General features: G+C 43.7%; 1 protein-coding gene across 1 annotated transcript in view; it reads right to left on the reverse strand.

The window, feature by feature from the left end:
- Nucleotides 1-14,026, reverse strand: part of LOC101067632 (receptor-type tyrosine-protein phosphatase gamma-like) — a 68,702-nt gene that overhangs the window by 43,033 nt on the left and 11,643 nt on the right. Inside the window, exon 2 of the mRNA XM_011613921.2 lies at nucleotides 10,179-10,283. Coding sequence (XP_011612223.1) covers nucleotides 10,179-10,283 — 105 coding nt within the window. The remainder of the gene's footprint in view (nucleotides 1-10,178; nucleotides 10,284-14,026) is intronic.

Below are 14,026 nucleotides of genomic sequence, written 5' to 3' on the forward strand. Positions count from 1 at the left end.
AAAAATAATCTTTAGGACCTTGTGTGGAAAAAAAAAGGAGGGACAGAAATACATTCATGAGGAAGAGCTTCCTGTACAATTTAAAACTTTACAGCTTCCGTTTCAATGGGCCAACGTGTGCACAAACGCTCCGCAGGCCTCGACAAAAGTCCAACTTTAACGGTGCCAAAGTAGTTTCTGCGTTAAGTATCGTGGACCTGCGCACAGCACGGGCTTCATAATCGCAGCCCACTAGAATCCCTCCAGATTTAACGCCTCTGCGCCCTTAAACTTACGCAGCGTTCGGGAGAAGACAACACGGGTTCGGGTCCTGTTTGTTCTGCTTCACATTGCAGCTGCTGCGAGGAAGGTGACTGGAGAGGCGGCTGGTGGACCCCTGCTTCGTCAGATCAAACAGCCGCAGACTATAGGATTTTTTTCCCCCTGCATCGATGTCAACAAAGCTTACCTCGGGAAGAAAAAGGCTTTTCAAAGCAAAGAGAACTGGGTGTGACATGAGCATTTAGATCCGAGTGCATGAGCAGAACAGTGCTTCTGTTTAAGCAGTTCACCAGGAGTAGATCCAAAACTTCCTCCTGCCAGGACTTTTGTGCATTTTCTGTATTAAAAGATGGCAACAAAAGGAGCCCAACAGCTCCTTAAACTAATTCAGGCAACTAGACGTGTAAAGCTGCATTTGAAATGGTTGATTTCCATGAGAGTTAGACTGGCAATAGTTGTTTTTAAGCTGTAGGCTATATTTAAACATCTAATTACGCAATAGAGCGTGCGTGATTGCATGGTTATGATGATGTAATAAAACGTTGCATCGCTTTAATGGCTGATACGCAATAAAAAACAAAACAAAACAAAACAAAGGAATCTCTGGTGGGGCCATTTGATTTTGCTTCATCGCAACCATCATCCAAAAAGACGTTTATTTCATCTTCCTTAACATCACGTTCCTTCTTCATTTCATGATTAATTTATGACAATTACAAATGATTTCTGCACATTTAAAAGTTATTCCCCCCCCCACTCCCTCTTTGTTTCCGCCTTGTTGGTGTAGCCGTGCACACTGATACGATGCATTAGGGGAGAAAGACGTTGGCACACTGCCGAGCAGAAAGCAGACCTCCTCAGAAGAGCTGAGAGATGAAATTGTGATTAGTGATGCTTCATTAGTCTGCCTTGTCTAAGGGCAACGGCTTCATATGAGCAAACAGTGGGAGTCACAAACCAGAAGCCAAGTTCTCAGACGTGTCCTTCAGCGGCCTTTGTGAGGAACGCTTCAACATCTGAAAGCATCACGGTAGTCGAATGATATAGGGGTCAGAGAGGCACGACAAAGACGTGAAGACGTGAAGTAACGTGAGGATGAAGAGCAAAATAACACATCCTCGGTAGAGTTTTCTGGAGCATAACCACCCAAGCAAAAATAGAACTTCAATTTGTCACATCACTATTTCCATCTGTTCCTATTGTCATGCGTCTTTTCAGAGGGCACCTTATCTCATTCCCAGCATCACCTCTTTCTGAGCCTTCTGCTTCTTTTTTTTCTTCATTATGCAAATTGGATCATTAATTATCTCTTCCTTTGCTCTTGGAACCTCCACTCGACTAGATCTTACTTAAACACCAATGAAGTTTTAAGTCACCAGCATGTCTGCAGTTTTTTGCTCAAATGGAGATGAAGTGATACGGGAAATGTTGATTTAGATTATACTTTGGTTTAGGCTTGTTTTGTTTGTTAAGATGACCACTCAGCCTTGATAAAACAATGAGATAAACAGGACACACTTCTAGTGTCATTAAAGGAACCATATTAATCACTTTATGCCAAACTCTTCAACAGATTTGCACAAAATAAATGCATAGCCCTGGGGGAGCGTGCTGTCAATGACAGTCGGTTTCAAGATGGACAAATTGTAAATCAGCTCTATTTTTAAACAAAAAGAGACTTTTTTTCTCATGCAACCCCCCCCCCCCCCCCATCCCATCTGTATTATATTTCAGAGAAAATGCAGCTGGTGTTCAGTAAGGTTTCACTAAAGGGAAGGCAAAGACAGGCCCACATTAAACATGGCAGGTAACATCATGACGAGTGAATTAATTTGAAGGATGTAATATCACAGACTGTCTTCCTTTGTGTGTTCCTCTGCCTAGCACGCGCCGGCAGAAGTGGGACATTAGCATTTGACGGAGGGCTGAATGCCCTCCGGATAATTAATCCTGAATGGCATTCTCTGGAATGCTCTCCAGCAGGGCCTTTTGATGGACAGCGGGGGGTGGGTGGGGGTAGATTACTCGGATGATGCTCGGTTCTCTTGCTTTCAGCGCTTCTCATTGACTTTTCACAGGGGCCGCTGGCGACTGCGCGGCGCACCTCACTGTTTTGTCGACTAACTGTGTTAGGGAAGTTTCGTAAATCACACTTTTCTCTCACAGTTTAAAGGGAAGAACGGCTCCAGTCCTACTTTAATTCAACTGCTGAACATTTTAACTACAGTAATTTTATGAATTGAACAGTGCCATTAACATTACCACCTTTTAATTGCCTTATTATTCTGTACTGTGTGAAAACAGCTGATGACTCCAGGCTCAAGGCAAGGCCACTCAAGGTGGACTTGATGCAGAAACAGCATTTTGCTCTCCTCGGGGTGAAGAACAGGGCGTGGTATGATGGGGCGGTGTACAGGAGTGTGAATCTAAAACCCAGCAAAGACCAGCGATTCCAACGGTTTAAATCATGTGACCAAACAACAACCTTCTACTATGTTTTTCTCTAAATCTCCAGTGATGCTGTAGCCGGTGACCCAGAAGTGCTACTGTTGTCCCCACTGATGGAGCGCCTCCATCCAAACCAACAGCCAAGATTTGATTTGAACTATCGCCCCGCCATCTGTGAGCCAGGCGGCTGATCACACTGCCAGGTTTGTTATTAAAGACAGCTCGATATACTTAAATTTATTTGGCTGCTGTCATTTCTTTTTTTACCGCCCGCACACCGTTAAATTGACGTGATTGCATTTGCCATTTAATAATTACAGTCATTTTATGCAGCGACTCCATTTTCTTTGGTACTAGGAAATTGACTAGAGGTTATTTGGCTAGGCGCGCGCCGTCGCCTCAAGACAACTAAAGGAAATAAAACCTCCGCGGATGATTTCAGGTGATGGACTGTCACACGGCAGCCGTTCGGCTGGATCTATCAATATGAAGTCCAAAGAGAGATCAAGTCGAGTGATGTTTGTCAATTGTTTGGTCTGTGACATAACTGGAAAAATAACCCCCAAGAGGTAGCTGTAAAGGGGGGTTATCGCCACCTATTGTAGCAGGGCTGGACATGCTCTACATCAGTCAATAAATCAATCGCACCCTTGCATTCTAGGACAAGGAGAGCGGTCTGATTAAACCGTGCATGTAAACACAGGGAGAAAAGTCCAAGTGGGCCCAGCCATTAGTGAGATGTAGTTTGTTGGCAACAGACTAAGACAGCTAGAGGCCATCATAACATAACCTGCTTGGCAGAGGTGAGCATCGGCTGGAGCCAAATTCTCATCTTGTAAGTTCTGCAGCTTTGCACTTTGACCTAAACTAAACAGACATTTTGCTTTGACAGATGATTATACACTGGCTTTCTGGGAGAGCTTCCCTCTACAAAGAGAGACCCATCTGTCTGCTGCCTATCTGTGGACATCATGCACTTGTATTCTGCAGCTTCATGGGGAGGGACGCGGTACATACACCGGTAAGCGTCTTGGTAAATGATACAGCGGAGGCTGACTGGAAAACAGTGGTCTGAAAATAAAAAGTGATGAGAGAAAATAAGCAATTAATATAGTTTGCACAGCCCCAGACCGCCAATTTAACCCCAAATCACAGTGGAACACACCATAGATGACTGTGAGGCTATAAACACAGCAGGTGAATATTTTTAATTCCACTTGTAATCCAGTTTATGTTGTCTACAAATAGCAGCCGGTGAAACTGAGCAACCAGAATAAACAGCGAGCTATCATAGAGAGGGGCATCACATCATATACTTTAATGAAAAAAAAAATGGCTTTAGATGTGCGCTGTCAGCGCTTTCTTTACATTTACTCTGAGAAATCTGTTCGGTTCACTGCAAATGTCAGCTAAGTGAAATATGAACTAATGACATGAAATTGCACAGGCATTGATGTGCAGGCTACAAACCTGCCCTCAAGCCCCCGCAGTTCAAAGTTTATATCTGATGGTCCGAGCTACAGATTTTTTTTTAAAGATAACATAAAACAAGAAAGTCCTGGTCTATGTTTCAAGAGGACATAAAGAGGGTAAAAATAATGAGTCAAATATATCCGCCGCTGCACTGCAAGTTTGGTTTTCAGCTTGGCAGAACTACAAAAGCAAATAAGAGCTGATATTATTCCATCCCAATAATCTCACAATATTGATACATTATTTATTACCCCTCGAAGGTATGTGGACTCCTACTCAAACGAATTATGAGACTCGACAAGGAAAAACACGAAGGGCTTGGGTAATCATGCAATCGCCTGTGAAAAGACGGAGCAGCTTCGCCCTAAATTAACAAAGCTGGGTTTGGAGAAACTTCACCCAACAGGTTGTCCATGTTTGATGAACTGTCCACACCAGTCCTAATTGAAGCTATCCAGGAGTATGTGTGGGTGAGAGGAAAGATGGTGGATCTAGCATTAAAAAAAATCTGCATAATTCTGTATTTTTGCCTTTTTATGAAAACACCCACCCACGGGTGCCATTAACCCAAAAAAATAAAAAAATAAAAATCACAGGGTAGAAAAACGCCGCTTGAACCTCTTGCAGGGGCTGCCCTCTCTGAAGTCAGCTCAACCCTTCTGCAGCTATTACCTTTGTGCTGTAGCGGATGCGCTGCGAGCTAAGCAGGGACAACAACGGCTCTGTGTTTACACAGAAGGTGTCCTTATAATTTAGGATCCGGCAGGGAATCGATAGTTACCATTCAGTCAGCTGAAAAGATAGTATCACAGGAGGAAAGAAGATTCAGTGCATGAAGCCTGAAAGCTCCAGCCGTGTGGAAGTGATGCAGTACTAAAATGCCATCCTTTGCTTCTTAACACCGGCTCAGTGCTTTTGCAGGAGTTTCTATGCCAACATACCTCCGAGCATTTGAACGTGTGATTGTCAAACGCCGCCTCATATTTCATGCAGAGCACGGCGTATCCTCCAACCATTATGACACCATTACAGTCTTGCCCCTTACAGCTAACTCCTGACCTCTGGGGTGGATAATGTACTCATTACCGAGTAAGTCATCATGATTATATGTTTAAAAATTTGCTGAGCTGCGAGCTAGCTCATTCCAGTTCATCAGCATAACCACATTAGGGAGAAAACCTGTAGGCTGGCAATCTCGCACTTCCTCAACATTGCAATCCCAGCAGGCCACACATGTCCACATCCATTATGTTTGAACTGAGCCATAAAATAAGCCTAATATGCTGCCACAAGGCACAACAGCACCATGCGACACCTGAAATCAAGTTAATTAGGTCTGCACAACAAACCTGTCGATGCAATGCATCAGCCTGCTTTAATCAGGGAAAGCAGAAAATTTGGCAGCATTTATTAATAGCTGCTGTGCAATGTGCCGAAGGGTTTGTGCGTCTTTGCTGGCACCAAACTGTGAATCTGGTTGTTAAAAAAGTACCACTATGACTATACAAATGATCAACTTTAACACAAACTAGATTATGAAGCTGTGGGCGTCACATTTGCTAATTGTTCCCGTCCTTTATGCGCTTGCTTCACCTGCAGAAAGGAAACAGATTGTCAGAAGCAGAGCGAAGCCAGATGATTTGGAACTCAATTCTGCTAAATTGGTTGCTGCCAGTGTGATGCATCATGGAGAATTAAGATGCTTCTCACCCGGTGCAGAACTTCGGCAGTCATATTGGCACATCTGTCAAGGGCCCACCCCCGACAGAGACAAATGGACCAATTCTGGCACACAAAAGCTGATCCAAACTGTTAGCAATAACCAAGGTGAATAATGAGTCAGTTTGGGCCAAGACAAGAATTCATTTTTAATAATTAGTCTTCCCGTGCCTCGCATTTTCTCGGAAAATGAGTGCAGCGAGAGTACGACTACAGGTTGATACAACGCGTCAGCAAGACTGGAGGAATATAGATGATGTTGTGTTAGGCTTCCATCATCGCGGAGAATGACTCTGACTACAAATGCAGAGAGGTAAAGACAGATGAATCTCTGCCTGTTCTCCCAGGTGGAGGAAATTAATCATGTCCAGAATGCCTCGTGGCTACAGGAACCAGTGTAGGAATGTTGCAGGTTAAGCGAAATAAAGTTTAAAAAAAATCCCACAGGGGTTTGACAACCACGTCACCGAAGAAAGGGTGTAAAACACAAGTCTAAAGAGGTGCATTCTTGCTTCAACCGACATGTGTGGCACACAGTCGTGCCACATATAATCAGATATCGGAGTAAAAAGGTGGCGAACGCAAACGGGTTCAGTTTAACCATCAATCAGAAATGAACTTAGATTATTGCAAACATCGTCATCTTGAAAGGGCTCTAGCAAAACCAGCGTCACACCTGGCTGGTATTTCTGTCCCTAAGGATTATTAACATGGATACCGGGCATGTACAGCTCAACCTCTGCAGTCTTATACCTGGAGAGCTTAGTGGTAAAGTCAAGTGCCTCTCGCACATTCAGGTCCGCTGGGATCGGTCCTCCTTTGGATTCATCACCTCCAGGAGGTAGCGCTCCTTTCACCGGGCTCCATGACAACATGATATTGCTTTATTCCCTCCAGACTTCTCAAACTGCCACAAACAGAGGGCCCACAGCCCCTTCACTATCGCTGCGATCGTGTGGCTTGTTTAAGTGTTGAGACGGCACCAAACCCGAACGCCGCGTTGGGAAAATCTGTGGTGCTTGTTTAAACGGGTCGCTCGAAGGGCGCCGAAAAAACCGAGGTGTTTATAATAAAGGCAGACCCTGATCGTTACACTTTACAGCCTAATCGAAAGATTAAAACATTAATAAGCAGCTCCAATATGCATCCACGCAAACGGTGCGTGCGGCGATGGTAGAAGTCAGAGTTAGTTCAAAACCATAAAATCAGCCTTGGCAATCAGGAACACGGAGTCGCCTAATCTTGTTTTATATCCTCCTAAGTACTAATTAAGTTGGATCAACATAGCAATTGATTGAAAATGACACTTCATTCACTTCATTATGTGGGACATGAGTGGAAAGATTGCTAATGATCATGGCCAATGTCTGTGAAGTGGGATAAAACAGACAGGCTGTGGGGAAATATAATCCACGCATATCAGACAATCACAGGCTCTTTTGGTGGCTGCAGCAGCTCGCCACGCTGGCTCCCATCCAAACATCCATGGCCGCTGGAAGAAAACAGACAGTCGCGTGTCAAGCTCACAACAACTTGCAAATGTGGGGGGAAACGTGACTAAAAGTGGCCCCTTATTAGCCGTGCTGTTTATTTTCTATTTCTTTAGCCGAGAGTTTCTCAAATAGCACACACTTTTATTTCATTTTGTAAGCCAAATCGCACAACACACAGTGGCTGCAGCCGCAACGAATCCTTCATGGTAATTGCTCCGTCGTCACGGCGGGTTTGGAGGACATAAAGAAATGGTTTGTTCAGCCGCATACTTTGAAAATAAAAATCTATATGCACTATACGAGACCATATTCAGGTCAATAATCTATCTCGTTCCACAATCACAAGCCTTTGTGTACATTTTTGGTTTGTTTTTCCTCCTTCTGCACAATGTTAAAGGGGGGGGGATAGAGGATAACGCCTCTGCAAATGCAAATTCAGGTACGCCAACCGTTGTGCAGTAATTAAACTAGCACAAAAAGATTATCAAAAGCAAACTGCTGCCTACGCTGGCCAACGCGGCCAAACGGCGGAGAAGATGTGAAAACCTGCAGTGATATAAAAAGAGGAATATGATGCATAGCCCTGCTCCTGTGGGAGTCTTATAGGGAGCATGATATCATCCCTCTTATGAAAGATGTCTACACCTACAGCCAACCCCCCGCTCCCTCCCTCCCACCCACCTGACCCCCCACACAGCATGCCTTAAATAACTTTTAATCAAATTTCTGAGCTGGGTTTTTCAGGCTGCTCGCAATTACCTTCATCAGCAAAGTGCACGCGGAGGTGACGCGTCCAAGCAGCAGGAGAGTTCTGGTTGGATGCCGCGCCCCTCTGCGAGAGGGTGAATATACCCTGACCAACGTGACAGCTACGGTGGTTTGCTTCCGATAAGTCCCCGCGCCACTAACATATCCACTCAAAACAAAGGCAATGTTTCAAGAAAACTGTGATTCCGCCTAGTTTCTGCTGCGTTCTGAGGCTCATGTCGTTCCGCATTCTTCAAATAGCTCTGCAGACACAATGAAGGGTGTGGAAAGCATGTGCAAACCAGCGGTTGATACGTTTGCCTGGACATTGTGCCCTCCGCATGCATCCAGTGCACCCAGCTGAGGTCCATTTTGTGGCTTCAGACGAGTCCTAAGATGCATTTTCTCTACGCTCACTTGTGCAGAGCAAATGCCCTTAATAACCATTTAGCTGCGAAGGCACGCTTGTCTGTCCCCCATTCACAGCTTTAGCCACTAATTACTTTTCCAAAGCAAAGGAGATTCTGCGAAACCTCAATGCTTCCCTTTTTCTCAGCACAATCAGCCAGCTGTCCTCAAAGATAGGAATTACTGTTCAGCACGGTCCAAAAATCACACCGTCGGCCGGTTCTCTGACCCGGCTCTTGTCAATGTTTTGGATGCCTTTCCTTTCCGTTTCTGAACATTAGGATAAATTACCAGTCATCATCGAAATGAGAATGACACGCAGGCACAACAAGACTACAGGCATAAACACAGGCCACATAAACAGGAGGTAGACGTGATAGAATACATATATTCATGTATTTTTGGGGAGAAATAATTCAACTGTATGATAGTCTTTAGCACTAAGATTCAGACCCAGGGCAAAGAAACCGAAAGGAGACATTTTTTTGACCCTACAGCCGATAAATATAATTTTTCTGACTGCTCCTCACTTTCTGAGCTCTTCGAATGAGGTGCCCTCCATTAAAGCATATAACCCCCATTTCCCACAGAGCTGCTCGACATCCAACCAAAGGCTGTGTTTGCACTGGAGCACCAGTGTATAGCACGATGCACGGCAGACCTGGGGGAGAATACTGATGTGTGTTTATCAAAACGCTGGCCGGCCAAATAACACATTTCCCGGTCTGCTGCATACATGACTAAACATTTTACAAAGTGTAACATTGTCAACAAAAGGACTCCCCCCCTTTTAACAGCCCCAATATTGAATTTACGCAAAATGTAGCTCTTTTTTTTTAACAAATGATAGCCTAAGCTGCACTTCAATACGATGTTTGATAGGAATATGGAATGTTTTGCACAGATATATTTTATCATCCATCTACTAGCACATGACCTTTTTATTCCCTTAGTTTTTCCACCGAGCAGACACACAAACAACCCATCTGTCCAGTTTAAGTCTAATAGAGGAAAAACAACAACAGCCTGATAAAACCAGGCTAAGCCACAGTTAAACACGCTATATTGCTGTATTGATTGCAGATTATGTATAGATATAAAACACAGGTTATGCTGGTTTTTTTTAAACTGACACTCATGGAAAATCATCTGTGAACTCCTCATGCTTGTGCAATTCAGCGCCATGCCAGGTGTCATTTCAAAATCAAATACATTAAAAGGTATGGCGCCGAGTAGCTGTGGTAAAATCTATTTTCTCCAGAGCCAAGTCGATCTGAGCCATAATAACCACTGAAAATAGACTTCAGCACAAACTACCTGAGTGTGAAACAATGGTATTCACAATCTCGGGGAAAATCACCGCATTACCCACAACCCAATATGGGTAATGCGGTGATTTTCCAAGAATGCACGGACTGGGGGCGCAATCGAAAGGAGGATGCTGCCATCCTCTTCTGGATAAGGGGAAGAAAGGAACCTGACCAAGAGAAAGAAATAGCCTTTCTTCAACTCTTTTTATTCAACTTATAAAAGAAAGTGAGCCCAATCAATTCATCAATTTCCATTTCTTATAAACAGACCTTCCTACTGGGCGATACAGCCCAGTTCAGAAAGCAGACGCAAGCTTACCTGAATAAGACCAATAGGGGTCACCGACTGCCCTCCTCTCCCTCATTACTCCTGCACTCCCATGGTGCCCATTTCCAGCGTGGTGAGGTTGGCCACCCGATGAGACTGTGGGAGACAGAACCAGAGATAAGAAAATCCACAGAGGGCCGTTTCATTTACGAGCAGAATAAATAACGTCTCCATAAATGCACTATATGCTCTGTGAGAGTTATAAAAGCACATAATAAAACCCAATTTACATTCTGCCAGAACTCTAACCTTGGGTTTCTTCATATGTGCTTTGTGGATCACGTCCAGAGATTTGTGAGCTCACCTGTTTGCATTGAGTCACTCATTTGAGATGTTCTATCGTTGACGTTTTCCAAACTCTGGCCTTGATGTGAATGAGACTATTTGAGAGTCTGCATGATTATCACTCAAATAGTAATATACACAAAGTGAACGAGGAGATTTTATATTTGACCAATCGGGTGCAGCATTACTGCCCCATTGGCTTGGATAGATGTGCTGCATGCTAAGAGGAGCATTTTAATAATGAAGGCTTGATCTGAAAACTGTTTTGCAAAGAGGGATATAAAACTGGTGCTTCTGTTGTCTGTTGTGAGCCTTTTTTTTGTTCCACCACATGAGAGATTTCAAGCGTGAACAGCTAAATTTGGACCCTACAGCCTATTAGCATTAATGTCTCTTTCAGATAAGAAACTGCGCGGACAGTCAACATGTTTGCAATAATAGTGCATCTCCCAAGAATCAATTTCTTAAAATGCAGACCACCTTTTATATAAATGCTCTCGATCATGTGGGCCAATCCGCCCGACGCTCGCTCGAAAGAACATCCATAGTAGCACGCTTGCGATAATCTCAGTGGGAAAAATATATCCTCGCAACGGATGCTGGCTGCACCCAGAGAGAACAATGTTGAGCTCAAGCCATTGTCGATCAAGTTTTTTTTTTTTCTCTCTCTCCCTTTGTCGCTTAAAGCAGCCAGAGCCCACAGTGGCATTCGGAGAGGGAAATGTATTGGCTGATATTGGTTTCCTGTTGTTGGAAGGATGCAAACAATTGGTTGCACAGATTGTTTCTGTCTGAAAGGCAACGGCAGGAAAAGCAAATGCGGTCATAATCTGCATTTTCATATACAACACGCGCTGCATATTCCGCCTAAACTCTGGCCTATTTAAAATCATTTAAAAATATTAAACCATTCTTTCACAGTGCGGGGTTATAACATTATACACACAATACATTTCAATTGTCCATTCACTGATGTACTAATTCCATTATTCCATTATTCCTTAACTTTTTTGCACTCCACAAAACCCTTGAAATTTGCACATAGAGGGAAATTTCTGTATTATTGACTGTTATTCTGTCAACCAACCTCACTTCATTGTATTGCACTATATGCACATTCATGTCTGGCACCTTATTTTACCCCCTTTTTAGCCCTTATTTGAATTGTTATTTCATGTTATTCTGTTCATTTTTAATTTTTAATTTCAGTTTTACAGCACGATAAACACTATTTCATTTCATCTGTATGTTCAAAACATGGAGTGAATTGACAATAAAATATCTATCCATCCATCCATCCATCCATCCATCATTTGCATGTGCCTTTATATATATATATATGTGTGTGTGTGTGTGTGTGTGTGTGTGTCAATCTCTTCTATAGATAGAGAGAGATTGACATGAATTGTACATCACACATGTGATTAAAGGTAACACATGAACATGTGAACAGAAGAACTGCCTGATTGCACAGAAGTTAAACCATATTTACAGTGTATAATGAGTTGAACTGGCTTCATCAATCAGCACACACACACTCTGTTTCACACACACAAACATGCCCAGCTATTACTAATAGTTGCATCAATGCTGAGGATTAATTAAACCAAGCACTACATCAAGCCAAGGGTTTCCTTGCACTTCATGTTTGCTCGCTGCGTCTCTGCCGATTGCCAAAAAAAATTTCCTTTGACGTCGAGGGAGGTCTAAGACTATACGGGCGAAGTCAAAAATAACCGTTTTGTTCTCACATATCAACCACCACTGTGGGGGGAAATATGGTAAACACAAAGCATGAAAACGAAAAGGAGGGGGGGGGGCAGTCTCTGTGGCAGAGACTGGAAGCATATTCGGAGGCAGGTTGTGAGGCAGGAGGGCCATGCTGACTTTGATCAGGGAACACAGGAGACAGCACCATGTCAACAGTTTACACTCATCCATGTCATCTGTCCCCTGTGGGCAAAGGATTGAAGCCACAGCATCTCTGACGGAGGCACCACAGTCTGCGCCGTGGTGCGAGGAGGCAGCCTGCATGCACTCTCGCCGCACATGCGCCGCGCCTCTGATGTGGCGTTTGAAGACGATAAAATATAACAACCCAAAAAATTCAGATGGCCTTGTTCTACACGGCAGGTGGGGGGGGGGGGGGCGGGATGCATTAACAGCAGCTCGGCGAGATTCAATGGATCCGAGAGACCGCCGAGCAAGGTGCTGCAAACGTGGGCGTCAAATTTAATTTGCGACTAAAAGTCGTTGGTGGAGTTTTAAGCCATTCTTTTTACTTGCATAAACCTTTCCACAAGTACATTCCCAACGCCGATGGTTATGCAGAGCTCATAGAGGGAGAAATCTTTAAAGAGTTACATTTCTTTAGGAGTAATGACACCACATGCCACACATTTCCATCTAAAGACTGCAGGAAAGCCTCGGCGACGGGATGTGGAGAAGCCATTTGTATGTTTTGATGGATTTAAGAGGGTTTCCATTTCCTCTTATAGAGGCAGACATTTTTAGCTTCGTCTTCTTTTGAATTTCCCTTTTTTTTTTTAACAAAATCAGGGGGAAATAAGGCTTCTGCAACACCTCCGGAACAATAACCTGACCGATGTCGAGGCGAACAAAATCACTTTCCTGATTTTCATTGCCCTGAGGACAGTTATATCATCTACAGTACCATTAAGCCCTGCTTTATGTTCCACAATATCACACTCAACAACAAGCTCGGAGCCCCTGAGACCTCTTGAAAAACAGCAGCCTAACAACAACCACAGGAGCGTTTAACTTGCATTACTCATCGGGGGGGCTGAGGAAAAATATCAATCTCGACAACGATGTAAGCATCGGGATCGAAAAGGACAGCAGGACGAGCAATTCCGAATCACCGCGGGGATTATTTCAGGATAGATTGCTGGCCTTATCTGGGTAAACAAGGAATGGCAGATTGATTGTGTGTGTAAACAAACATGTAAATGAGATGGGAACAGATTTTGTTTTGCTTCCTATGACACACTTCATAAATATTTCACATTTTGGAGCATGACATGGGACCAGAACCCGCTAACTTCTGTCAGTTTTCTCTTCAGGATCAACATCTGTCAGATTAAACGCCTGAATGGATTAATAATGCACAATCGGCATCGCCCACATTCTTTCCCGGCCGAACTTTTTTTGTTTCATCTGTTATCAATAAACACAAGTGAAGTGTGTGCTGGAAACAATAACTCCCACTCCACGGTCAAAGTGCATCATAATTGTTATTCTCCGTTTTGTCGTCATTAACAAAAAGCATAAAACGCACCAAACCGCAGATGCATTCATCTCGCTACCCTCCGGGTCTGGGCGCCGTTTAGGCCTCTCAGCATCATTACTGGACCACAGAGGCTGTTGTGCCAACACGCACTTGCACCATTATCTCAGGCTTTGTTTCCAGTCCAGTGGAAAATAGCCTGATTCGCAGGGTTTAATCGAAGCATTATTTTTTTTAAAAAAGAAGAAAAAAAAAATCACACTTCTCCCACAGAGCGCACTGTAAAAAGGCACATGTGAATAATTAT

The sequence above is a fragment of the Takifugu rubripes genome, chromosome 19 (genome assembly GCF_901000725.2).
Source record: "Takifugu rubripes chromosome 19, fTakRub1.2, whole genome shotgun sequence".
Classification (NCBI taxonomy): Eukaryota; Metazoa; Chordata; class Actinopteri; order Tetraodontiformes; family Tetraodontidae; genus Takifugu; species Takifugu rubripes.